Source organism: Staurois parvus, unplaced genomic scaffold (genome assembly GCF_062004578.1).
Source record: "Staurois parvus isolate SC_StPar_1 unplaced genomic scaffold, SC_StPar_1.0 ptg000425l, whole genome shotgun sequence".
Classification (NCBI taxonomy): domain Eukaryota; kingdom Metazoa; phylum Chordata; class Amphibia; order Anura; family Ranidae; genus Staurois; species Staurois parvus.
The window spans coordinates 3,802,879-3,829,592 of NW_028318221.1; the positions used below are offsets into that span (position 1 = coordinate 3,802,879).

Here is a 26,714-nt window from a genome sequence, read left to right on the forward strand (position 1 = left end):
AGTTCTTCTCTATTTCTTGGTTTTGCCTCAGAAACTGCATTTTTGATGTCACCCCACAAGTTTTCTATTGGATTAAGATCCGGGGATTGGGCTAGCCATTCCATAACGTCAATCTTGTTGGTCTGGAACCAAGATGTTGCACGTTTACTGGTGTGTTTGGGGTCGTTGTCTTGTTGGAACACCCATTTCAAGGGCATTTCCTCTTCAGCATAAGGCAGCATGACCTCTTCAAGTATTCTGATGTATTCAAACTGATCCATGATCCCTGGTATGCGATAAATAGGCCCAAAACCATAGTATGAGAAACATCCCCATATCATGATGCTTGCGCAACCATGCTTCACTGTCTTCACAGTGTACTGTGGCTTGAATTCAGTGTTTGGGGGTCGTCTGACAAACTGTCTCTGGCCACTAGACCCAAAAAGAACAATCTCATTTTCATCAGTCCACAAAATGTTGCGCCATTTCTCTTTAGGCCAGTCAATGTGCTCTTTGGCAAATTGTAACCTCTTCAGCACATGTCTTTTTTTCAACAGTGGGACTTTGCGGGGGCTTCTTGCAGATAGATTGGCTTCACATAGGCGTCTTCTAATTGTAACAGTACTCACAGGTAACTTTAGACCTTCTTTGATCTTCCTGGAGCTGATTGTTGGCCGAGTCCTTGCCATTTTGGCTATTCTTCTATCCATTCGAATGGTAGTTTTTCGCTTTCTTCCACGTCTTTCAGGTTTCGGTTGCCATGTTAAAGCATTTGCGATCATTTTAGCTAGCAGCCTATCATTTTCTGCACTTCTTTATATGTTTTCCCCTCTCCAATCAACTTTTTAATCAAGGTACGCTGTTCTTCTGAACAATGTCTGGAACGACCCTATTTCCTCAGAATTTCAGAGAGAAATGCACTGTAACCAGCATGTACAACATTTGCTGCCTTCCTTCCTTAAATAAGGGCAATAACTGCCACCTGTTTTTCAAAGAATGAATGACCTCACTAATAGAACTCCACACTGCTATTATTTTGAACATGCCCCTTTCAATTAGTGATTCAATTACACAGAATCAGCAGCATGCATGTCATGACTGTTGGGTCTGTTGGAATTCTATTACTCTACTACACCTGCTAGTAAATTATTTGCCATGAAGAAATATCATTTCTACCAAAAACAGTGATTGATCAGGTTAGTGATGTCTGACTGCTATTATTTTGAACACAACTGTATGTGTTCTAAAAGTGGTGCAGCATATGCCAAATTCATGTACCTGTCTACTTCTACTTGAATTTGGTGCATGCTGCACCACTTTTACAATGCATGGGAGACACTTTAGCAAAATCTGAAAAAAACAAAACAGCGCAAATCAGCACCCTTCCTCAATCAATAATTTAAACACCTTAAAGTGAAAAAATCAATAAAGGTGCCCTCAAAACATATTAATGTCCAAATCAATAAAAAAATATACATAAGAAAAAGTCCTTTCTCCCCAAACAAATGATGAAAGAAATGATGAAAAAATCAAATGTCCAAACCAAGATAGTGCTTCCACCAATCACCAGTGAAAAGAAACAATATCAGCCGCACTCACCAGATGAAGGTGAGTAATACACCTTTTAGGATGTCCTAAGCCCCCTCTAAGCCTTCAGGACTCCTTTCCACCATGTAGAACTTGGGGTATTTCTTCCACTCGCTCCTGCCTTATCCTCTCACCAAACTCCACAGCAGTGCAAGGGAGAGAAATGTACAATAGTGTAATACTGCTAATAACTGATGTAATGTTAAAAAAATATTACCAGGCCACTCACATTTATCAAATGAATAAAAAGCATCATTTTATTGCCTCCATAGGCTCACATAAATTCCACTGCTTCCACACCTCATTGCAGAGACCTCACAGCCTGGTTCAGCAAGGGATGACAGGATACAAATCCAAACAACAGTCAAAATGGCCGCTTGGAACACACCGCTCGGCGTGCGTTCCACTCACCGGAAGTGACACAGGACGGCAGACCGGATGTGTGTCCATGCGTTTCGCCCCACCCACAGGGCGTTCTCAAGACACCCACCTCCAGTCTAAAGCCGCTTAAATAGCAATACAAGGTCCCTCCTCCTCTCTCCTAGCTGTCATCCTTTGCTCCCACCACGTGAGATTCCTTCACAAAAACAAATAGCTCTGATACCTATCCAATCGTTAGCTCACCACAAAATCTTTATTCATATCTAGAGCTAACCATATCACATCCCTAAGCTCCTTATAAGATCTGAGACATACAATAAACAAAAAAACACCATAAAAATAAAAATTAACAAATCATTGATTCTATATATATATATATATATATATATATCAAAAGAATATAAAAGAGGAAAATCAAGAATAAAAAAAACTACATATCGATAGAACACATAATATATGTAATATATATCATTTTGTATGTGTGTGTATATATAAATAATCCGAGAAAACAAACATATGAAAAATAAATATAAAAAATAAAAATAAAAAATAAATATAAAAATAAATAAAAATAAAAAATGAAATATAATAATAAAAACTAATAATATAATGAAAAATAAAAATAAAAATTACGTTATGTTTCTTCCATATATATACACAGGTGAAACTCGAAAAATTAGAATATCATACAAAAGTTCATTTATTTCAGTAATGCAACTTAAAAGGTGAAACTAATATATGAGATAGACTCATTACATGCAAAGCAAGATAGTTCAAGCTGTGATTTGTCATAATTATGATGATTATGGCTTACAGCTCATAAAAACCCCAAATCCACAGTCTCAGAAAATTAGAATATTGCATGCAATCAATAAAACAAGGATTGTACATAGAACAATATGGGACCTCTGAAAAGTATAAGCATGCATATGGACTCAGTACTTGGTTTGGGCCCCTTTTGCAGCAATTACTGCCTCAGTGTGGCGTGGCATGGAAGCTATCAGCCTGTGGCACTGCTGAGGTGTTATGGAAGACCAGGATGCTTCAATAGCGGCCTTCAGCTCTTCTGCATTGTTCGGTCTCTCATCTTTCTCTTGGCAGTGCCCCATAGGTTCTCTATGGGGTCCAGGTCAGGCGAGTTTGCTCGCCGATCAAGCACAGTAATCCCACGGTCATTGAACCAGGTTTTGGTGCTTTTGGCAGTGTGGGCATGTCCGGGATCTCGGGCTGGAACGCAACGCGCGAGTCTGCACATGCGCAGTATGCCGAGGCGCACTAGCATGCGGGCACTAGGACCTGGGTGCCCGAGACGGCAACCGCGCATGCGCACTAGCAATCGTGGACGCGCGCCTGGCACCAATAGGAGCGCAGGGTGCCCTATTTGAACCAGGCTCTGACAGTGCTTAGTTGCTGTATGGTCTTTCCTGTATCCTGTGAGATTGCTTTGCTGCCGACCCTGCCTGACCCTGATTTGTTGACTTCTCCTGCTCTGACCCCTGGCTTGCCTGACCATTCTACTGCCTACTCCTGCGCCTCTGATCTCCTGTTGCCGAACCTGGACCGTGATCCGTTTATACCGACCTGCCCCGCTGTTACTGACCTGGCCTGTCTGACCTCACTTACTCTGCCTCCTCACATCAGACTCTCACCTGCTACGTACCACCGACAGGTGTCTCTACCACAGCTGGTTGCACCCAGGGGCCGCAACCTGGTCTCGGCTTGCTCCAAGTCCATCCCCACCATCAGGGGCCCTGGTGAACAAGCAGGTCGGGACTTAGATTCTGCGCCCTGGGGAATTCTGGTCTGTGGAGCGCTAGAGGCTACCGCCGGTCGGTCCTTAACAGAACCATACGGCCATGACGGAGTCTGGAGGAGGACCCTCTCCCTGGGAAGAGATGTGTCAACATCTGGCGGCGCTTACCCAAGTTGTTAGAGGAAGGATACAAGCACTTGGAGGGATGTGTCCAGGCCCTAGCCGCACCTACTGTCATGGCATCAGACCCGGTCAGTTCCCCTCCTACTAGGGGTCCTGCCGAACCCTCCACTGGAGCCGTGTTCACCATTCCCCAGCCTGAACCTCGATTACCAATGCCCAAGCGTTTCAATGGGGATAGAGGGAAATTTAGGGCCTTCCAGAATTCCTGCCAGCTCTATTTTGACCTCCAACCTCGGACGTTTGCTTCTGAATCTGTGAAGGTAGGATTCGTAATATCCAGGCCTGGGCACATCGTCTATTAGAGGCTCGCCATCCGCACGTGAACTCTGTGACAGAATTCTTCAAAGCGATGGCACAGCTATATGATGAACCACAGCGAACTGCTTCGGCCGAAGCAGCCCTACACTCTCTGCAGCAGGGACGTCGGGCAGCAGAAGATTACGCCTCTGAATTCAGGCGCTGGTGCGGAGATACGCAGTGGAATGATGCTGCCCTGCGCCATCAGTTCTGCCTAGGATTGTCCAAACCCCTTAAAGATGAATTGGCAAGAGTAGGGGTACCTGATTCCTTGGAAAATCTAATCACCCTGGCTATCCAGATTGACCGTAGATCACGGGAACGAAGGCAGGAAAGGTCCAGTCAGGGGTCAAGACCAACATGGATGCTGCCACGGGTACTGATTCCACCACATCCTGCGGTCAGTAACCTGAGTCCTGAATCAGCTGACGGAACGGAGCCCATGCAGCTTGGGCTGATGCGGCCTTCTCTCACGGCTGAAGAACGCCAAAGACGCCGAATGAAAAATCTATGTCTCTACTGCGGAGCAGCGGGTCACATGGTGCGCTCCTGTCCAGAGAAGCTCTGTAAGTACTCTTCCATTTTTGCTATGTCTCCGATCTGCGTAGATGACCCTACTCATGTAGCCGTATCAATCTCTTTTCAGCTCCCAGGAAGAACCGTACAAGTGACGGCCATTATTGACTCAGGGGCCTGTAGCTGCTTTGTAGACCTTAGCTTTGCAGCTCAACAACAGATTCCGTTACTGTCCAAGGAGTGAGGCCTGAACATCTTCCTGGCTGATGGTTCCCGAATTAAATCAGGGTTGGTAGATCGTGAGACCCCTCCTATATGCACCATAGTGGCAGGCCACCACCAGGAACTCCTCCGCTTGGACGCCATTGCGTCCCCTTTATTTCCAGTAATTTTGGGGCTCCCCTGGCTACGAGCTCATGATCCCCAAATTGACTGGAAAACTGGGTCTGCTCAGTTTCGTTCACTATACTGCCAGGAGCACTGCCTCCTAAAGCCATCACTAGGCCCCCCAACCCTGTTGTGTGTGAACACGGATACAGACTTAGCACAGACTGTGCCTCCTGCCTACCACCATTTCCTTGACGTTTTCAGCCCATGAGGTGCAGATATTCTCCCTCCGCACCGGGCTTATGACTGTCCCATTGACCTTCTCCCGGGATCTGAGATTCCCTTTGGCCGAATATTCCCGCTATCGGAACACGAGTTGGGTGCATTACAGAAGTACATTGATGACAGTCTGCGGAAGGGATTTATTCGCCCTTCCACTTCACCGGCCCAGGGCTGGAATCTTTTCTGTAGAGAAGAAAGACCAGTCCCCGAGACCCTGTGTGGATTATAGGGACCTGAATAAAGTCACCGTAAAGAATCGGTATCCCCTTCCCTTAGTCCATGAACTATTTCAGAGGCTAAAGACGGCCTCTAATTTTACTAAACTAGACCTCAGGGGAGCCTATAATCTGGTTCGCATACGGGAGGGGGATGAGTGGAAGACAGCTTTTCGCACTTGGTTCGGGCACTTTGAGTACCTAGTTATGCCATTCGGTCTATGTAACGCACCAGCCACATTCCAACATTTTGTGAACGACATTTTTAGAGATATCCTGGATATCTATGTGATTATGTATTTGGATGACATCCTGATTTTTTCCTCGTCCCTGGAGACACATAGGGGCCACGTCTGTAGTGTACTGGAGCGACTGCGCAAGCACGGGCTGTATGCTAAAGCTGAGAAATGTAGCTATAAGCAGCGCAGTATTCCTTTTCTGGGGTTAATCATTTCAACCAATGGAGTTGCTATGGACCCTCAAAAGATGTCTGCTTTGCCAATTTTTACAGAAAATTCACTAAGAATTTCTCGGGCCTGGTAACTCCCATCACTCAACTTACCAGGATGGGGTTACGCTCCCAGTGGACACCCGAGGCACAGGCCGCCTTTGAATCTTCGAAAACGCTATTCACGGCAGCTCCCATTTTAAGTCATCCTGACGCTTCACTGCCCTACATTCTGGAGGTAGATGCATCGGAAAATGCAGTAGGAGCGATTCTGTCTCAAAGGGTAGGAGTAAAGGAGCTGATGCACCCAGTAGCTTTCTTTTCTAGAAAACTCTCCCCATCAGAAAGAAATTATGATATCGGGGATCGGGAGTTGCTAGCAATACAGACGGAATTAGAGGAATGGAGATACCTGTTGGAAGGAGCCTTGCATCCCATCCTGGTCTACACCGACCATATAAATCTGGAATACCTAAGGACAGCAAAACGCCTCAGGCTGCGTCAGGCCAGATGGGCGTTATTTTTCTCGAGATTTACTCTGCATATCACTTATCGACCTGGGTCTAAGAATACTAAGCCTGACGCCCTCTCCCGGATGTTTGAAGACCCTAAAGAAACGGCCAAACCTGATACCATTCTGCCGGCAGGTAGCTTCTTGTTACTACAGTCCGAGCTCCTATCTAGATTACAGGCTGCTTCCACAGGGGCTCCTAGACCACCTGGAGTCTCATTACAGAGCAAAGAAGGTCTCTTGTAGAGAGGGGAGCAGATCCTGGTACCTAACGAGACTCGAGCTCTGGTCTTGGGCTATTGCCATGACCACGCATTAGCAGGCCACTTTGGGGTACACAAAACCTTCGACTTGGTCCGACGCATGTTTTGGTGGCCAAGCATGGCCAAGGATTGCGAAACATACGTCAAGTCCTGTGCCGTCTGCAGCAGGAATAAGCCCATCAGGGACAAGGCTTGGGGCCTGCTGCGACCATTGCCGGTGCCTGACAGACCCTGGAGCATGATCGCAATGGATTTTGTTGTGGAACTACCGCCATCACAAAACCATACTGCGATCTTTGTGGTGGTGGACCGGCTTTCCAAGATGGCTCACTTCCTTCCATTGAAAGGTACACCATCTGCTTCGGAAACAGCACAAGTGTTTATCAAAGAGATTGTAAGACTGCATGGAGTGCCGAAAAATATCGTTTCTGATCAGGGTGTCCAGTTCACTTCAAGGTTTTGGAGGGCTTTGTGCGAAGGGTTGGAAATCAAACTATCATTCTCCTCAGCATATCACCCGCAAACAAACGGACAGACTGAGCGAACCAACCAAATACTAGAACAGTACCTTAGGTGTTATACATCGTTCCTTCAAGGTAAATGGCTGGCACTTTTGCCCCTAGCAGAATTTGCTTACAATAATGCATGCCACTCTGCCACTAAGCAATCCCCATTCTTCGCCAACTATGGCTTCCATCCCTCCTTTCTGCCTGATTTGGTCCCGGAGAACTCAGTCCCAGCGGCTCAAGAGACCCTGAATTTCTTTACAACCAATAACAAGTTGTTACAGGAAACCATGGCGAAGGCCCAGGAGGATAGTAAGAGGGGGTTTGATAAAAGGACAGGGGAATTGGTTATACATCCAGGGGACCAGGTGTGGTTGGCGACAACCAATCTGAAACTGGCATGCCCATCAAGAAAATTGGCACCCAAATTCGTGGGCCCCTTCCGGGTAGAGCGTAAGATCAATGAGGTTGCATATAAGCTGGCACTTCCCAAGTCTTTCAAAATTCACCCTGTTTTTCATGTGTCTCTGTTGAAACCCGCTGTACCAGATCCTATTGCAGATCATAGATCTAGACCCCCAGAGGCCATAGACATCGATGGGGAGGAGGAATTCGAGGTAGAAGCTATTACTGACCACAGGAGGAGGGGTGGGCAAACATAGTATCTCATCAAGTGGAAGGGCTATGGGCCGGAAGAGAACTCATGGGAACCTGCTCAAAATGTCCATGCTCCTCGGTTGATTCAAGAATTTCTTCACAACCAGCCTCAAAGGAGGAAAAGGTTGGGCATCCGGAGGCTGCCCATGGGGGGGGGGGGGCAATGTCAGGGATCTCGGGCTGGATTGCGGCGCACGAGTCTGCACATGCACAGTATGCCGAGGCGCACTAGCGTGCGGGCACTAGGACCTGGGCGCCCTCGATAGCAACGGCGCCCGCGCATGCGCACTAGCGGTGGCAGATGCACGCCTGGCACCAATAGGAGCGCAGGGCGCCCTATTTGAACAGGCTCTGACAGTGCTTAGTTGCCGTATGGTCTTTCCTGTATCCTGTGAGATTGCTGTGCTGCCGACCCTGCCTGACCCTGATTTGTTGACTTCTCCTGCTCTGACCCCTGGCTTGCCTGACCATTCTACTGCCTACTCCTGAGCCTCTGATCTCCTGTTGCCGAACCTGGACCGTGACCCATTTATTCTTCTGCCCGCCGTTTGTACCGACCTGCCCCGCTGTTACCGACCTGGCCTGTCTGACCTCGCTTCCTCTGCCTCCTCACATCAGACTCTCACCTGCTACGTACCACCGACAGGTGTCTCTACCACAGCTGGTTGCACCCAGGGGTCGCAACCTGGTCTCGGCTTGCTCCAAATCCATCCCCATCAGGGGCCCTGGTGAACAAGCAGGTCGGGACTTAGATTCCGCGCCCTGGGAAATTCTGGTCTGTGGAGCGCTAGAGGCTACCGCCGGTTGGTCCTTAACAGGGCAGGTGCCAAGTCCTGCTGGAAAATGAAGTCAGCATCCCCATAAAGCTCGTCTGAGGAAGGAAGCATGAAGTGCTCCAAAATCTCCTGGTAGACGGCTGCGTTGACCCTGGACTTAATGAAGCACAGTGGACCAACACCAGCAGATGACATGGCTCCCCAAATCAACACAGACTGTGGAAACTTCACACTGGACTTCAAGCATCTTGCAGTGTGTGCCTCTACATTCTTCCTCCATACTATGGGTCCTTGGTTTCCAAATGAGATGCAAAAGTTGCTCTCATCAGAAAAGAGGACTTTGGACCACTGAGCAACAGACCAGGTCTGTTTTTCTTTAGCCCAGGTAAGACGCTTCTGACATTGTTTGTTGATCAGGAGCAGCTTGACAAGAGGAATACAACATTTGAAGCCCATGTCCAGGATCCGTCTGTGTGTGGTGGCTATTGATGCACTGACTCCAGCCTCAGTCCACTCCTTGTGGAAGTCCCCAACACTTTTGAATGGCCTTTTCCTGACAAACCTCTCCAGGCTGCGGTCATCCCTGCTGCTTTTGCACCTTTTTCTTCCACACTTTTCCCTTCCACATAACTTTCTATTAATGTGCTTTGATACAGCACATTGGGAACATCCAACTTCTTTTGCAATTACCTTTTGAGGCTTTCCCTCCTTATGGAGGGTGTCAATGATGGTTTTCTGCACAACTGTCAGGTCAGTAGTCTTTCCCATGATTGTGATTCCTACTAAACCAGATTGAGAGACCATTTAAAGGCTCAGGAACCCTTTGCAGGTGTTATGGCTTAATTAGCTGATTAGAGTGGGACACTTTGAGCTGAGAATATTGCACCTTTTCACAATATTCTAATTTTCTGAGATTGTGGATTTGGGGTTTTCATGAGCTGTAAGCCATAATCATCACAATTATGACAAATCACGGCTTGAACTATCTTGCTTTGCATGTAATAAGTCTATTTCATATATTAGTTTCACCTTTTAAGTTGCATTACTGAAATTAATGAACTTTTGCACGATATTCTAATTTTTCGAGTTTCACCTGTAAACATACCCATAACATATAACAATTTCACATGGATAAAGCTACCAATTAGACAAAAAACAGTTGATGTCAATTTCTGCGTTTAACCCTTTTGGGATCAATATCCCCATCTGGTAGATCCATTTTGTTTCATTTTGAGAGATACTTTTAACCATATCCACACTCCAGCATATAGGTGACATGGGAACTATCACACGAAATGAACTTCCTGATTTTATATGATGAGTCATTAGCACATGATCTGAAACTATCATATCTTTTGTTATCACCTTTAAGGTTCCTACACGCTATACACCTCCTACACTTAAAGAAACCTACCCTATCAAGGAAAGTCACCACTTTCCTAGGTGCATCAGGGACATTTTTGACTAATCTAGTTCTTAATGTTGGTGGTTTCCTATAGATGAACATAATGTGTATATTATCCTCCTGCGCTTAATGGAGTATCTCAAAATACAAGCTGCTAGCACTCAGACTGGTCCCCAACAGTAGATGATAAATAGTGTATAGCAAAGTAGTGCAGCGCTACATAACCTCAGTAATACCAACAAAAAGATGTAAGTAACACATGTCACACTATAATTGTCCCACGTATATACATAAAATATAGTGACTTAAATAAGTGTTCATAACACAGAACAAATCATAGTATAAGAGGCCCCAATCACTCCCACTCTATGATGTGATAGGTGAATATTATTAAATATCATAGGTGGATTCAAAAAGTTCATAAAGACGAAGAGATTATCTTTATGAACTTTTTGAATCCACCTATTTAATAATATTCACCTATCACATCATAGAGTGGGAGTGATTGGGGCCACTTATACTATGATTTGTTCCGTGTAATGAACACTTATTTAAGTCACTATATTTTATGTATATACGTGGGACAATTATAGTGTGACTTGTGTTACTTACATCTTTTTGTTGTTATTACTGAGGTTATGTAGCGCTGCACTACTTTGCTATCCACTATAGATGAACATAGGTTTTCCATGTAGCAAATTACTAAGGACCTCATCCCCCTTCAAAATTGGCCAATATTTCTTGATAATTTTCTCAACCAATTTGTATGGGGACAGATGGGGACATTGATCCCAAAAGAGTTAAACGCAGAAATTGACATCAACTGTTTTTTGTCTAATTGGTAGCTTTATCCGAATGCAATTGTTATGGGTATGTATGTGTATATATATGGAAGAAACATAACATAATTTTTATTTTTCATTATATTATTAGTTTTTATTATTATATTTTATTTTTTATTTTTATTTTCATTTTTTTTAATTTTATTTTTATATTTATTTTTATTTTCATTTTTTATATGTTTGTTTTCTCGGATTATTTATATATACACACACACATACAAAATGATATATATTACATATATTATGTGTTCGATCCATATGTATATTTTTTATTCTTGATTTTCCTCTTTTATATTCTTTTGATATAGATATAGAATCAATGATTTGTTAATTTTATTTTTATGTTTTTTTTTGTTTATTGTATGTCTCATATCTTATAAGGAGCTTAGGGATATGATATGGTTAGCTCTAGATATGAATAAAGTTTTTGTGGTGAGCTAACGATTGGATAGGTATCAGAGCTATTTGTTTTTGTGAAGGAATCTCACGTGGTGGGAGCAAAGGATGACAGCTAGTTAAATTTACCTCTTGGGCTGTATTGACCTATAGGAGAGAAGAGGAGGGACCTTGTATTGCTATTTAAACGGCTTTAGACTGGAGGTGGGTGTTGAGAACGCGAAACGCATCGACGCACTTCCGGTCTGCCGTCCTGTGTCACTTCTGGTGAGTGGAACGCACGCCGAGATGTGCGTTCCAAGCGGCCATTTTGACTGTTGTTTGGATTTGTATCCTGTCATCCCTTGCTGAACCAGGCTGTGAGGTCTCTGCAATGAGGTGTGGAAGCAGTGGAATTTATGTGAGCCTATGGAGGCAATAAAATGATGCTTTTTATTCATTTGATAAATGTGAGTGGCCTTGTAATATTTTTTTAACATTACATCAGTTATTAGCAGTATTACACTATTATACATTTCTCTCCCTTGCACTGCTGTGGAGTTTGGTGAGAGGATAAGGCAGGAGCGAGTGGAAGAAATACCCCAAGTTCTACATGGTGGAAAGGAGTCCTGAAGGCTTAGAGGGGGCTTAGGATCGCTATACATCCTAAAAGGTGTATTACTCACCTTCATCTGGTGAGTGCAGCTGATATTGTTTTTTTTCACTGGTGATTGGTGGAAGCACTATCTCGGTTTGGACATTTGATTTTTTCTTTCATCATTTGTTTGGGGAGAAAGGACTTTTTCTTATATATATTTTTTTATTGATTTGAACATTAATATGTTTTGAGGGCACCTTTATTGATTTTTTCACTTTAAGGTGTTTAAATTATTGATTGAGGAAGGGTGTTGATTTGCGCTGTTTTGTTTTTTTCAGATTTTGGTTTATTTTACCTATGCACAGCAGCAATCTATCACCTGGGTGTAAGCCTTGGAGTTATTCCTGTGCGCTTGGGTTTTGTGTATACTTACTTCAACAAAATCTGTCTGCACCAGTTTCTCTCCGTACACCAAAATTTGTCTAATTAAGACAATTAGCTCCACTTTCATGAGATACAAACTGCTGGTAATTTATTCTGAATTTGCTCTAGAATATAAAATTGGCTCATTTTAAAACTATCTGAATTTGGTGCACAAGTCGCTGTCGGAACCAACAGTGATGCAAATGCTTCATAAATTTGGAGCAATATATTAACAAGAGGGATTTACGCCAGAAAAGTAGCGCGGCGCAGCAGCTTTACTGAATTCTCCCCAATGCGGTTTACATGGGAGAGGGATGCTAGCACTTAAACATCAGCTATCTCAATTCACAGCTACAAATCAATTGTTACTGTAGAAGAGTTAACCTCAAGATACAATTGTGGAATAGTAATCATTCATACCACTTTATTCATTGCAAATCATAGAGCTAAAGAACATTAATTATGCTGGGCCATCAAATTTAGACATCATGTGGGATGAAAATGATACACCATCTAAATAAGGAACCATTCACCTAAGAGCCCAAATTTTGAGTGATTGTTCAATGCATGTATATTTGCATGTGCTGCACGGACACCAAAATGCTGTTCAAAACTTGTAGAATAACTGCTATTCTGTGTGGCAGCTATTATCAAGGCTAAAGTTAACAGTACTGAAAAACAGTTTCTTTTTTTATTACCCTTCTAAACATCTGGAAAATCCGATTTAAATCATTTTTTTAAAATTATGTACATTCCAACAGCAAAGTTAAATACAGACACTGACTCAGCTCCTTGCACAACAACAACAAAAAAAACGTGTAGGCTGGGACAGAGTTAATAATGGGAGATTTTAACTACCCTGAAAGTGACTGAAGCAATGACACTGCTGAAAAAGTAAAAGGGTGGAAATGTATAAAGGCATTGTAAGACAATTTTGTGTTATAGTTTTTTAGAAGCCCCAATGAAGAACGATGCTTTGCTGGACCTGGTGATCTCAAAATATGCAGAGTTTATTAATAATGTTCATATAAAATAACATCTGGGTAGCAGAGACTATAACATGATTTCAAAGACCACAGCACAAAAAAGGGAATGTTTCAAATCAACTGAATGCAAACACACTGCAAAATATTTCCCCATGAACAAAAATGTAAAGACTAAAAGTAAAATGTATGTGGCTCACACCCAAAGTTAAAAAAGGTATAAACAATAAGAAAAAGCTATTTAAAATATATAAACATGAAGGATTACTACTGTAGGGAACTGTTATTTTATACACTAGTTGTGGTTTGTTTACATTCATATACAGCCACTACCATAGAGGTCCCATTACAGACAAGTCCCTAGGTGTGCTTCCTGCCCCTGCAAGGAGGTCAAGAAACCCCAGGATGTTATATAGTTTGTTTTTCCAGGAAGTATCAGGCAGAGGGTGCCAGCCTGCCATGTGCTGTGTATCTGGGGAGAACTGTATGGTGATTCTGTGAGTATTGATCCAGATTAACAAGGCTGCTATCTATCTAGTTGTTACTGAAGCAGATTAGGTCTGCTTCTGTTATATTTCAATATATATATATATATATATATATATATATATATATATCAGTGTTTTCACCTGCATAAGACTGTCAGGTGAACTTTCTGTTAATTGCAGTGTATCTTTGCAGCCTCTTTGCTCAAAGCCATAGCACCCTTATTGGTCTGGATCTCCCTTTAGCTAGGATTAGCATAGGGAGTGTTGGATAGATTAGGCTAGAGGTAGGTTAGGCATCCGACGGCCACTTAGACAGATAAAGGCCCGGTTGCGGTGACAGCCCAGTTTAGGGATAGGGACTAATAGTAAGGAGAGATAGGGCATTTTATCCTTTTAGGTGATGCATCGCTGATCGTCAGAGAAGCAGTGCAATCATCCGCATAGAACGTGTTACTTGGACGCCATCGCAGCATCTGAAGTGGAAGCGTGCATCTTATTGACTCTCACCTCTCCAGGGGCCCTTGCAACCGGACTGCGCTATAACCCATGGTTGGAGGTATTCTGTATACCACATGCACATATACCCGGGTATAATTGCAACCTCCCAATTTATGGTAAATTGTAATTCCTGAATGTTATTCTTATGCATCCTGTTTTATGTGGCTGTTTATTGTAAACTTTGCATTATTCTCATACAGGTGTGGTGACATGTTTTCATGTTAGAAATATAAGCTGGGTGCATTAATACTGCTATGTATAGTTACTTTAAGTTGTCTACCTGTTACATTCCTAGAAAGGGGTGAGTCTCCTCAATTGCAGGATCCCTATTCTAGGTGGAGGCACTGCCATTTGTGTTATCACAACCCCCCTCTTCCATATAGCGAAGGCTCAGGATTGCCTACTCATATACAGGTTAGCGCCATAGCCTGTTTGGTGTGGGCCATTTCACATAACCCCCCCCAAAACAGGGCTACACTACCATCACTTAAAATTTACAATGAATATAATAAAATATGTAACCATGAAATCAAGGCTACAAAATTTCAAAACAAATGACAAGCTGCAAATGAAAGTAGGACAACCCCCCCCCCCAAAATTCTTCAAATGTATTAACATTAAAAAGGTCAGGCCTGAGCATGCAGCACGAACAGATGGAATAGACCCACATGTCCTCAAATAGCTTTGTTATTTTGAAGCCATTGTTTCCATAATGGCTGACTTGGTACCATTAGATTGGTGAAAGGCCAATGTGACACCTAATAAAAGAGGGATCAAAGACTTTACGAAGTATCTACACATTTGTTAGTTTAACTTCTATAGTTGGGAAGATACTTGAGAGTTTGATAAAACACCATAGTAGAATTTTTGCTACAAAACCACATTGTTAGCAATAGTCAGAAATTGTCAAACAAATCTGCTTTCTTTTTATGAGAAAGTAAGCAAAACTGTAGACAAAAGGAGTGGCTGGGGATAAAGTATAATAGGACTTTGTGAGAGCGTTTGACACAGTTCCTCACACATAGCTAATGGGTACGTTAAAATGGCTGTAAACCCTTATATTTACCCAGTGAAATATAGATGAAATGTTTGCACATCAAGAACAATAAAAGCTGCAAGCACACAAAAGCCTCGTACACATGATCAGAATAACAGACAAATGATTGTCCGTTTTTGTTTGCATACTGAAAACTAAGGTTACTCAACAATGAAAATTCTTGTACGACAGAACAGAATTTTGGAAGTGATGTAATGGATTTGTATTGTATTTTCGGATGAAAACCATACTAATTAAAACAAAAAAAACATATGATCTAGTATCGTACGAGAACATTTTTCATGTTTGTCCCTTCTGATAATTTTGGATGAACTGTTGTGATCAGCTCTTGAAAACTGTGTACTAACATATATTGTACGTTCACATTGACAGCGGTATTTTTCATACGATTTTTTGATCGTGCGCACGAGGCTTTAGTGTGTTTAATAAATATTGTGTTTAATGCATGCCGCTCTAAAAATAAATACATTTCAAAATTTCTGCACATTGTCTGTATTTTTGGTCAGTTTGTACTTTTACCAGTTGTTGCTCGCCCACAGTACATTTGCTGTGAGCAGGCAGCAGCTGCAGGCACTGCGACGTACCTACACATGCGCACTGGCAAGGCATTGGACACAGTGCTCGGTGACCAATCATAGCGATCACATGATTACACCTAAGCAAAAGTGTAATGAATGGCTTCCGTTCATGACAGCTTGCTTACTGTTGTGATGCTGTGATTGGCCCACAGCTATCACATGAGATTAGCTGTAGTCAATCACAGCATGAAAGCCATTCATGACAGTTACAACTATTGCTTATAACAGTTATCATCACTGTTATAAGCAAAAAAAAAAAAAAAATCCCCGATCAACCCTCCCCAAGAGTAGGCAGTAAAGTGTAAGTGTGGTGACGCTGAACTACTCTGATGAATCTATGTAAAAAAAAAAGTAGCACAAAAAGAAAAAAATGTGTTAAAAAAATATATTTTTTTTTTCACACACTGTCACAAGTCACTATCCATGATGTGTTTGGAGACACATTCAAGTTAATTTATTTTTAGAACAGCAGGTTGTTCACACAATATACCAATTGAAATGCCTACCCTCATGTAATACTCAGAGATAAATCAAATCATTCTACATATGTTGTACCTGTTTATCTGAGGCCTTCTCTTCTCTACAGCCATTCAAATTGCAGAATTTATACAGCTTGTCTGAGCTTACTGAAGGTAGAGGGCGGGAAGCTGAAGTTACACTCAGTGAGTAGAACTGGGGGCTGATTGGAGGGAAGGGAAACACCCCCCTTCACAGAGCACACAGGAATAAAGCTGTGGCTTTCAATCACGGGATGTGCTGGAGGTCCCTCCCATCACCTTTTTACCTCTTGGTGTCAGGGAAACTTGTCAGAAGTGACTTGTGCAGATAGCAAAGGAACAAAGAAGCAGACAGAACTGACAGTTTATGCTCTGTGTTGAAACATGTACACACTATACAAGGATATGCTTTGTTTATCTCTCACGTCAGAGGTGTATAATCGCTTTCAAGTGTATAGGCTTAGATAATTCAGTTTGTAAATTAATAGAAAACTGGCTAAAAGACTGTATTCAGAGAGTAGTGATTGATGATTCATAATCTGAATGGTCTAATGCTATTAGTGGTATACCCCAAGGTGTTGGGACCCTTACATTTTAACCTATTTATAAATTATATAAAGTTTGGGATTAAAAGTACTTTCTTTGTTAGCTATGAAATAGAATATCTTCTCCAACTTACCATTAAACCTAAAAACAAAAGATGTAATATTTTGCACCTTACTAATTATTAGATGTTGTGGCTGCATTAGTTTGTTTTTGTTTTTTTTTTAGGCTTTCCCTCTCTTTTTTCACCTGGTGATCTGGTGAGTAATATGCCTCCTGTATTAGAGTGTCCCAACTCTGGATGAATGAGCACAGGGGAAACAGCAGTATTGTCTGTCTGGGCAGGAGGGAGGGAAGTGTTAAAATGTACTAGCTAGATGTATTTAAACAATAAAAAAATTGAAGCCATATTCCAGCTCACACTTTCTAAGCAGTTACAGCAGTTTTTTTCATTTTGGGATAAAGGTTTTCCCATGAATAATTAAAAGCTGATCATAATAAGCACCCCTACCATTGTTGAATAGTTTGTCTCATCCCTATAAACTGATACATCTGCAAATGAGCTTGTTTCTTTTGAAAAACAACAGACTTGCTGGCTGAATACCCAGATATAAATAGAAGAAAGAAAGCTTATAAAGGAAAATTAATGCAGCCCCCACATCTAAGTATTGGTAAGCTGCAATATAACACGTTTTGCTTTTAGGTTTAATAGTGCTTTAAATTCACAAATTGATAAGCCATTGGCAACTGAGACGTCTTGTACATATTTTTGCACAATACATACCAATCTAAAAAGGGGTTGTATTATTTTTATTGCTTGCTGTACAAAACAAACTATATTACATTGTTGACACAGAGATAAAAATGAAGGAAAAAAACAATACTAACAGTTTCTAGAAAATACCTTTGTTATGCAAGTAGTTCAAGGCTTCAGCAATATCTCTCACAACAAAACTGGCTTCCCTTTCATTGAAATGTCTCCTTTGGTGAATGTGATTTAGTATAGACCCTGTAAAAAAGCAAAACAGCAGTACTGTATTAAGGTACTCAAACTCATTGGTTATATCCAGACCAAGGTTTCCTGAATTCGTTAAAGCCTCTCCCAACTGTGAAAACTTTCTGTACCTTGAAATTCTGTAAAATTGTACTTTTACACTCCACATAAAATCCTTTATCTACATTAGTTTTAACAGACCCAGCATCCCACCCACCTCTGCATATAAGCCCTGCCTTGAGGTGAATGGGCATTAGGCAAACCAGATACACAACTCCATCTAGTGGCTAAACCCCTTTACACACTGAAACGCAGCAGTAAGCAGTGAGTAAAATGGTAATAACCATCCTAACTGCAGCAACAAGCCAATGTGCAGAAATTATAATAAAAAAGTCACCTTGGCCATTTAGGGAATGCAGTCATTGGGAAAAATGCTAATTGTTCTGTAAACGGCACCCATGACAAGCAGATGACCTCCTGTGGTTACTATGCAGCCATGCACCTGCTCATCACAGGACAGTGGCAAACACTTTACTAATGGAGACTTCTACAAGGATTCTCCACTTTCACAGCGGTTCCACAGGAATGGCATATGCATGCTTACATTGGTCCAAGGTGGTCTCACACTTAGTTGCCTGATTACTCCAGTAGGGGAGTGATCCAAGATGCCCTTGGTCTCCATAGGTACAGAATGCATAGTTTGAACATGTTCAGCTGTGTCAGAGCCAGATCATTTCTCAACAGTGTATAATAAGTGTATGATGAGTAGCACAGGTATGCTCTGCAGTGACATTAGCCACAGATTCAGCAGACCTAGTTAATCGTAAAGTTTACCCAGCAAGATCATCATGCCAGCAGCAACAGATCCCACCAAGAAAAAGGGATAACAGTGTTAAAATAACGCACACCACGAAAAGAGGAAGAGGTAACATTCAAGAAATAAGAAAAGAATAGAAGCTATGACACACTCTAATATAAAAATATTACAAAATGTATGAAAATGTATATTTCCGTCCATTTAAATGATAAGAGAAAGTAAATGGAGTGAAAGTAAGTAGGAGAGAGTAAAGTGAGTGAAAGTTAGAAAGAGTAAAGCGAGTGAAAGTTGAATTAAAATGTTCTCCTACTGCGGTACTTAGATGTTTCAGTGGTTCAATGGGATTACTGCTGGCAGATTATGAGTAGTTTGTGTTGAGAAAAGTGGTCGAAGACAGCTCCTTCATTTAGCTTTCTAGCATTTCAAGATTTAATATTGCATTTAAAGGCAACTATTTTCCTTATTCAACCATAACCTAGCTGTGAGTTGGAGGTAAAGCAAGCATTAGTGGAGCAGGCACACAACAACTAGAGCCCAACTGGTAAGTTGCAGAGTAAGAATAAATGACCATAATATTAGAGCCATTTAAAGTGAATAGTGAACTATCAGGAACAAACAAAAGATCAAAAGGGTCCCAATAGAACACAAGAAAAACAAAAAATACACAAAGGAGGACAAATAGTAGGTGGACCCATCAGACCACATACATAGTAAACGTGTTGCAGATCGGTGCAAACTCATATCTAACAAAAATATAGACACAAGTGTCCAGGATAAGATACTCTCGGGTGAAACAGATCGAAGATACATTTTGTAATCCAGGGAATCAATTAGCTGTCATATCTGAACAAGCATGCTCAGAAGTAAGCAAAAGTGAGATCACCAAGGATCCTTAAGAAGGTCCAAATAAGAGATAGAGGTGAAAGTGTAGTAGGAGAATGCTCAGAAACAGCCAACAGTATGGCAACAGGAAGAGGTAGAGGCCAGATTAAGGCCTCATGCTCACTAGGCATTTAAATTTCTCCTCTGAATGCCTTTTACTCATGGCAGGAAAAAACAGCTTATAAAAAAAAAAAAAGCACCTAAAGCCAGGTACTTAATGCACGTTTAGGTGCAGCATTTGAGCTATTATCCATTCCACTGGCCAGAATATTCTTTTTTTTTTTGGGCCATTGGAATGAGCACTCAAGCGTTAAACACGTTTTTCTGCCAATGAGCCCAAACATAGGCAGGGGTATGGGCTCTTTAGAAATATCACTGATACCTTTGGAACAGGTCAAGCTACTCAAAGGCCACAGAGGGCGAGTAAAAAAAAAGGGCGACAAAACCATCAATCTGGCAGGATAACCTCTTTTGACATCCTGAAACCAGCCTGCTGCCTCTAAACCTCTTGAGAGAAATCATAAAAAGTATTAATCTCATGCCCTTCAAGTTAATTTCTTTGAGTTCCCTCACTCTTCTTAACAAGAACCGATGGGATCAAGCAACCACATTTCTTTAAGTTTTTATTAAGTTTTAACAAAGAAATTATAGCTACATTTTGGTTTATACCCCCTGAACCAGCTGATACACCATATTGACCAGGTGGTGGGAAAACTCTCAGACATGTGGTCTTGAGGCAGGAAGGTAAAAATTTATCTGAGTGCAGAACCAGCAGCTTAAAAGAAGACCTTAAGAAAAGCAGGATATGCAACAGGAATAATTTTTGTGTTTTTGAGGCAAGATTTAAGCAATGGTGGTGATGTCCTCTTCTCTGATAGGTAGCAAATATCAAATTTAGGAGTAAATACCGTTCCATTAGAATGTTTCCACTGTCAGCAGAGTATCTTTTTTGTCCCTGAGAGCCTGTCCGATTTCTAAAAATTCCCAAAAAGTCCCTGTGGTGCAGTCCCATGGTTTACTGTGTCCATGGGTACAAGAGGCAGTGGTGTGAAGCAGGTGATAGTGCAAAAAGCAGATAATCAAGGTCTTCTTCCCCTTGGCAAAGGAGGATCTGTATTGGGCTTTATACTCCTAGGCAGGTGAACTGGAAGAGGTGCCCCCCCTAGCAAAGGGACATGACAAAATGGTGCCCTAGGTGGCTAATTCACCAGCCACAGCACTTAGAGCAAATAGAGATGTTAGTGACCCCACTCTGGTGCCCTTGCTCAGTTTAACACTGCATTCCCCTCAATACAGCTTATTACCCCTCATAGAGAAGGAAAGCATAGGTAAATATCTAAAACAGAGCTCCAAACTGTCCACAGTGGTGAATATCTGGAGGTCAGGTGTGATGCATGATAGCCACTTTAGCAAATATCAGAATCTGATAAGTTTGATATAACACTGAGATTCATGCTGGCGGCTGGAACGAATATCCAGGATCTGAGGGTTCAGTGTAAAACTGCCAACAGTAATCAATAGATCATCTTGTATGATTCTTCAAGTTCAGAATCTTAATCCAGCAGAGCTGGAGAGAGACATTCTATTTCTTCACCGAAATTCCAAACTGGGCTTACTTAGGGGCTTATTTTCCTAACCTCAGATGTCAGATGCATAAAAGATCTGAGGCTCCCCTGCTGGATATTGGGAAAAAATATACGTTTCAATATGCTGTTAAAAACAAACTACTGAAAAGCAGCAGCCTGAAAGCCAAAAGCAGTAAAATCATGAGAAGCTTTCTCACTGAAATCAACATTGTGGCAGTTGTACATTACATTACCAAGGTTATCAGTAACAACTCATAACATGGAAAATAGAGATTACACAAAATGTTCTCGAACACTCACCACCATACATCTTCTCAAACACCAAGAAGAATTTTTCTTCCTCCTCAAAGAACTCAATTAGTTCAAGGACATTGCTGTGACAAACAAAAAGGTTGTTAGAGGTAGGTTCCAACCACATAATTGTCTACTTGTCACCTTTTGCATTATTACGATCATATTCACTCTTACCTGTGACCTTGACACTGATAGAGCATTTCAACCTCTCTAAAAACTCTGTTTCTGCTATGACCAGGTCTCTTTTCTATGATCTGAGATGCAAAATATTTAGATGTTTACAAAAGAGGAACTTGAAATAGTGAAGCAAAAACATTTTGTATTTCATATAGACATGTTACACAGAGTTCAGAAACTTTACATCAGGCCCAAACCATAAAAATCTTATAAGCAAATGCCCCTACCACTCAATTCTACAAGTATGATTTTGGATTGTTGGAGATAAAATAGAATACCTGGAGAAACCAACAGTAATAAGGGGTAACAAGCCAAGTTTATGAAGACCGTGTCTTTAGACTACAGATCCAGAGCTGCAAGGCAAGGGTGCTACTCACTATACTTCCATATCACATCAATTAACCAATAGACATTATGACTAATGATGGTCTATTCCAGGGGTGGGCAAACTTTTTGACTTGAGGGCCGCAATGGGTTCATATATTGGACCCGGGGGCTGGACCAAGAGTAGATGAATGATGTGTATGTGTCATCCATAGTAAGTATAGTAATATTCCCCCATAGTAAGCATAGTAATTCACCCCCCATAGTAATTCATCCCCCATATAGTAATTCATCCCCCATAGTAATTCATCCCCCATATAGTAATTCATCCCCCATAGTAATTAATCCCCCATATAGTAATTCATCCCCCATAGTAATTCATCCCCCCTATAGTAATTCATCCCCCCTATAGTAATTCATTCCCCATATTAATTCATCCCCCATATTAAGTCCCCAAGTCCCCCCTGTGTCAATTTACTTACCTTTTCTCCGCGTGTTCCTCTCGCCGTGTTCCCGCGCCGTTCCGGTCTTCAGGGCGGACTGTGAGAGGAGCCTAGCTCCCCTCACGTTCGTCACACTGCCCCGCCTACACACATCCTGACAGCCATCCTGACAGTATCACGCTCCGCAGGCCGGATTAAAAGGTCCGCCGGGCCGTAGTTTGCCCATTGCTGGTCTATTCCAAGATGTGCAGGCATTTTGTCAAAGAATAATTCCATCTAAAATTGAAAATATCTATGGACTGTATTAGAGCAGGGGTCTCCAAACTTTCTAAACAAGGGCCAGTTTATTGTCCTTCAAATTTTCGTGGGGCCATACTGTGGCCAGCGGGAGTGGACATTTTACTTGCATCATTGGGAGTAAACATTGCCAGATTTGGTATTAGAGGGAGGAAACAGTGCCCTATCATTGGGAGGAATAGTGCCCCATTATTGCTATCAGTGGCAGAAATGGTGCTCTTTTGTTGGTGTCAGTTGGCATAACAGTGTTTTGTATCAATGGGAGGAAAAATGCCAGATAAAAGCAAGCAAGGGGCCACTTCCAGCCCCAGGGCCGCAGTTTGGAAACCATTGGATTAGAGTATGGTTATTCACTTTACTGCTTGCAGAGATGAGGTCCACCTGTTATAATGATATCAATGCCAAAAACAAGTCTAACACATTCATAAGCATAATTCTACCACCAAAACCTTTATTTCAAAAGGCAAAACTCAGAAACCAGAGCTATAAATTCCACATCCTCTTTGGGTGAGAATACAGTCTTATATTTTTGTATCATAAAATAATTCTAGTTGGGAGACCACTGAGGGATACAGTTATATGGTAATAAGTAACCAAGGATTATACTATTGTGCACAGAAGAAATGGACACTAGGCACATAGAAACTGAAGGTCAGCCCCACCAGAGTCTATCCCCCTCACACCAGTTGATGCAAGCAGTTCAAAAAAGAGAAAGGCATAAGAGGGGAGGGAGATGTGTACCAGAATAAACTTTGAGGAAAGGATTTTACCTTGAGTACAAAAGTTTTATTTTCTTAATTGTCCACTGACAGACACAGCTTTATGGTAATAAGCACAAATAGAAAGTTTAAAAGCAGTGCAAAAGGGATGGACACGCCAAAAAAAAAACCAGGCAAACTAGCCCCCCCCCCCCCAAAAAAAAAAAAACATAGCAAGAGGATAACAAGAACATCAAAATAGCCATTACCTTGTGGAAACAACCTCCAGCATCCAAGAATTGCTATGGGAGATTCCCAAATGTCTGTGATGACCATCAAATGTCTACCACCAGTGATGAAACTGGTGGGGGAATTTATCTGCAGGTTTAGAGCTCTTGGCTTCAACTGTTGGTGAAGCAAGTAATTTGTTTGAACCAGCTTGTTCCAAATTAACTATTTAAAGTTAAATGAAACATGGAGATCAGCTTTAAGTGTCTTTTTCTCCTGTACGCGGCAGCATAACCATTGCTTTCTTATTACCATAAAGCTGTGTCCCTCAATGGACAACAGAGAAATTACAATTTTGATGATAGGTCAACCAGGTTTCTATTTGATTATTTTGTAAACCTAGCAAGGCAAAATTATAATTTACCTTAGAGAGATAAAAAAAAAAAAAAAAAAAAAAAAAAAAAAAAGAGTGGGCATGCACTTACTGTATATTTCATAATAAAAATGCATTTCAGGAAAAAAACAGGGGTTATCAAGTCCCAAATTAAAGTTATTCTTTACAAGACACTTGACGTAAGTTGATGCTTTGCCCAGGCAGGGAAAAGCAACAGGTTCACTCAGATGGAGCCTCCGCCAGCAATTTATACACTGCATAAATAAATACTTTTTAATCAGAGTATTGCATCATGTTAATTAAACTCCTGGGATATTGATTTGGTAAATTAAGTAGCAGAGGGGATTGTTAATTAGTTTCAGCTGAATGATGTTTGGCGTTAATGAAATTAACAACATGTGCACTAGATAGGCAACAATGAGACAACCCCCAAAACAGGAATGGTTTTAAAGGTGGAGGCCACTGACATTTTTTGCCTACTCATCTTTTCTGTTTCCCACTAGTTTTGCATTTGGCTAGGGTCAGTGTCACAAGTGGTAGCATGACGTGATACCTGGACCCTACAAAGGTTGCACAGGCAGTACAACTCCTCCAGGATGGCACATCAATACGTGTCGTTGCCAGAAGGTTTGCTGTGTCTCCCAGCACAGTCTCAAGAGTATGGAAGAGATTCCAGGAGACAGGCAGTTACTCTAGGAGAGCTGGACAGGGCCGTTGAAGGTCCTTAACCCATCAGCAGGACCAGTATCTACTCTGTTGTGCAAGGAGAAACAGGATGAGTACTGCCAGAGCCCTACAAAATGACCTCCAACAGGCCACTAGTGTGAATGTCTCTGATCAAACAATCAGAAACAGACTTCATGAGGATGGCCTAAGCGCCCGACGTCCTCTAGTGGGCCCTGTGCTCACTGCCCAGCACCACAGAACTCGATTGGCATTTGCCACTGAACACCAGAATTGGCAAGTCCGCCACTGGCGCCCTGTGCTTTTCACAGATGAGAGTAGATTTACCCTAAGCACATGTGACAGACGTGAAAAGGTCTGGAGAAGCCGTGGAGAACGTTATGCTGCCTGTAACATCGTTCTGCATGACTGTTTTGGTGGTGGGTCAGTGATGGTCTGGGGAGGCATATCCATGGAGGGATGCACAGACCTCTACAGGCTAGACAATAGCACCCTGACTGCCATTAGGTATCGGGATGAAATCCTTGGACCCATTCTCAGACCCTACGCTGGTGCAGTGGGTCCTGGGTTCCTCCTGGTGCACAACAATGCCTGGCCTCATGTGGTGAGAGTATGCAGGCAGTTCCTGGAGGATGCAGAAATTGATAACAATGAATGGCCCCCAAGCTTGCCTGACCTAAATCCAATAGAACACCTCTGGGATATCATGTTTCGGTCAATTCGATGCCGCCTCTGTTTCTAACACAATACCCAGTCCATATCAGTATAGCTATCCAGCATGATATTTTTCCTCATTGAGATCTGCTGTGTTTTGAAAGCGTTCCTTTGATTTTTTTGAGCAGTGTATTTCTTCTTGCTGCTTTGTTTGGCAGAACAGATACAAAGACTGTTAGTCCTTTGTAAGCTTCAAGCCATGCCTTCCCATGTGACAGTACTGCCTGCCTGAAAGACAGAACAATTGCCAAGCACCAGCACTGTTACATGGGACAAAGGGCAGTAGTCATATGCTTCCCATACCCAGCTATTGAACAGTAAAGAAAAGGCTGAGAAAGATTGTCTTTGCCGATCAAGCAAGGCTTCCCTGGCTAATATCAAGACTGTTATGAGTGTTATAGTGAGGAGTCACATGTATTGGTTGGAAAGAACTTCCAGGAAGGGTTGGGAGAGAGAAGAAATGTTTGGACTGTTTGCAGCACAACCACATCCTGAATTCTGAAAAAAATTGTAGCCAAAGCTATGTGCCACTGTGAGTACACACAGTACATACAGCATGAAAGTGAAATAATGACATATCTGGGGTTACGACAGATAACATAAGTATAAACTGATCTGTAGACGTCCCCCCATAAATTAACCTATCGCTTTCCCTACAGGGGCAAAGCACAGACTTGTTTTAATTCACATGTGTTAACAGAAGACAAAAAACACTGAAGTTGAAGTAGCAAAAATTAAGAAACAGTGTCAGTTTTGTACAATCACCTTCACAGCATACTCCTTGTTGGTGATTAGGTTAATGCAGCTTTGGACTCTGGCATATGCTCCTTCACCAAGAACCTCATCTTGCAGCTGGTACATGTCTGTATAAAGCATATTTGGACATTCATATTATTTAAGAATATCATGAAGTAAACATGTCACTATCACATAAACTGTAAAAAACTCAAAAAAGGGTAGCATGAACAGTGGAGCATAAAAGTTTGTGAAACCTTCTGAAACGTTAATATTTTTACATAAGGACCTAGATCTGCAAGTCCTAAATCTAGATAGTGAGAGCCCAACAAAACAATTAAAAAGTAAATGCTTTATTTGTCACAGATCTCAAGATCGCCGCCATCAACATGCGACGATCCCACGATCGCGACGTCTATTATGTCACGATCACGGCGTCAGATCCCAGACCTTCTCCCCAAAACTCGTGACCGAAGGGC

General features: G+C 41.9%; 1 protein-coding gene across 1 annotated transcript in view; it reads right to left on the reverse strand.

Moving 5' to 3' along the window:
* MKNK2 (MAPK interacting serine/threonine kinase 2) overlaps positions 1 to 26,714 on the reverse strand; it is a 140,717-nt gene that overhangs the window by 30,490 nt on the left and 83,513 nt on the right. Inside the window, exons 5-8 of the mRNA XM_089687446.1 lie at positions 26,266 to 26,363; positions 21,716 to 21,795; positions 21,548 to 21,621; positions 17,873 to 17,977 (exon numbers count right to left, since the gene is read on the reverse strand). Of these exons, the coding sequence (XP_089543572.1) occupies positions 17,873 to 17,977; positions 21,548 to 21,621; positions 21,716 to 21,795; positions 26,266 to 26,363 (357 nt within the window). The remainder of the gene's footprint in view (positions 1 to 17,872; positions 17,978 to 21,547; positions 21,622 to 21,715; positions 21,796 to 26,265; positions 26,364 to 26,714) is intronic.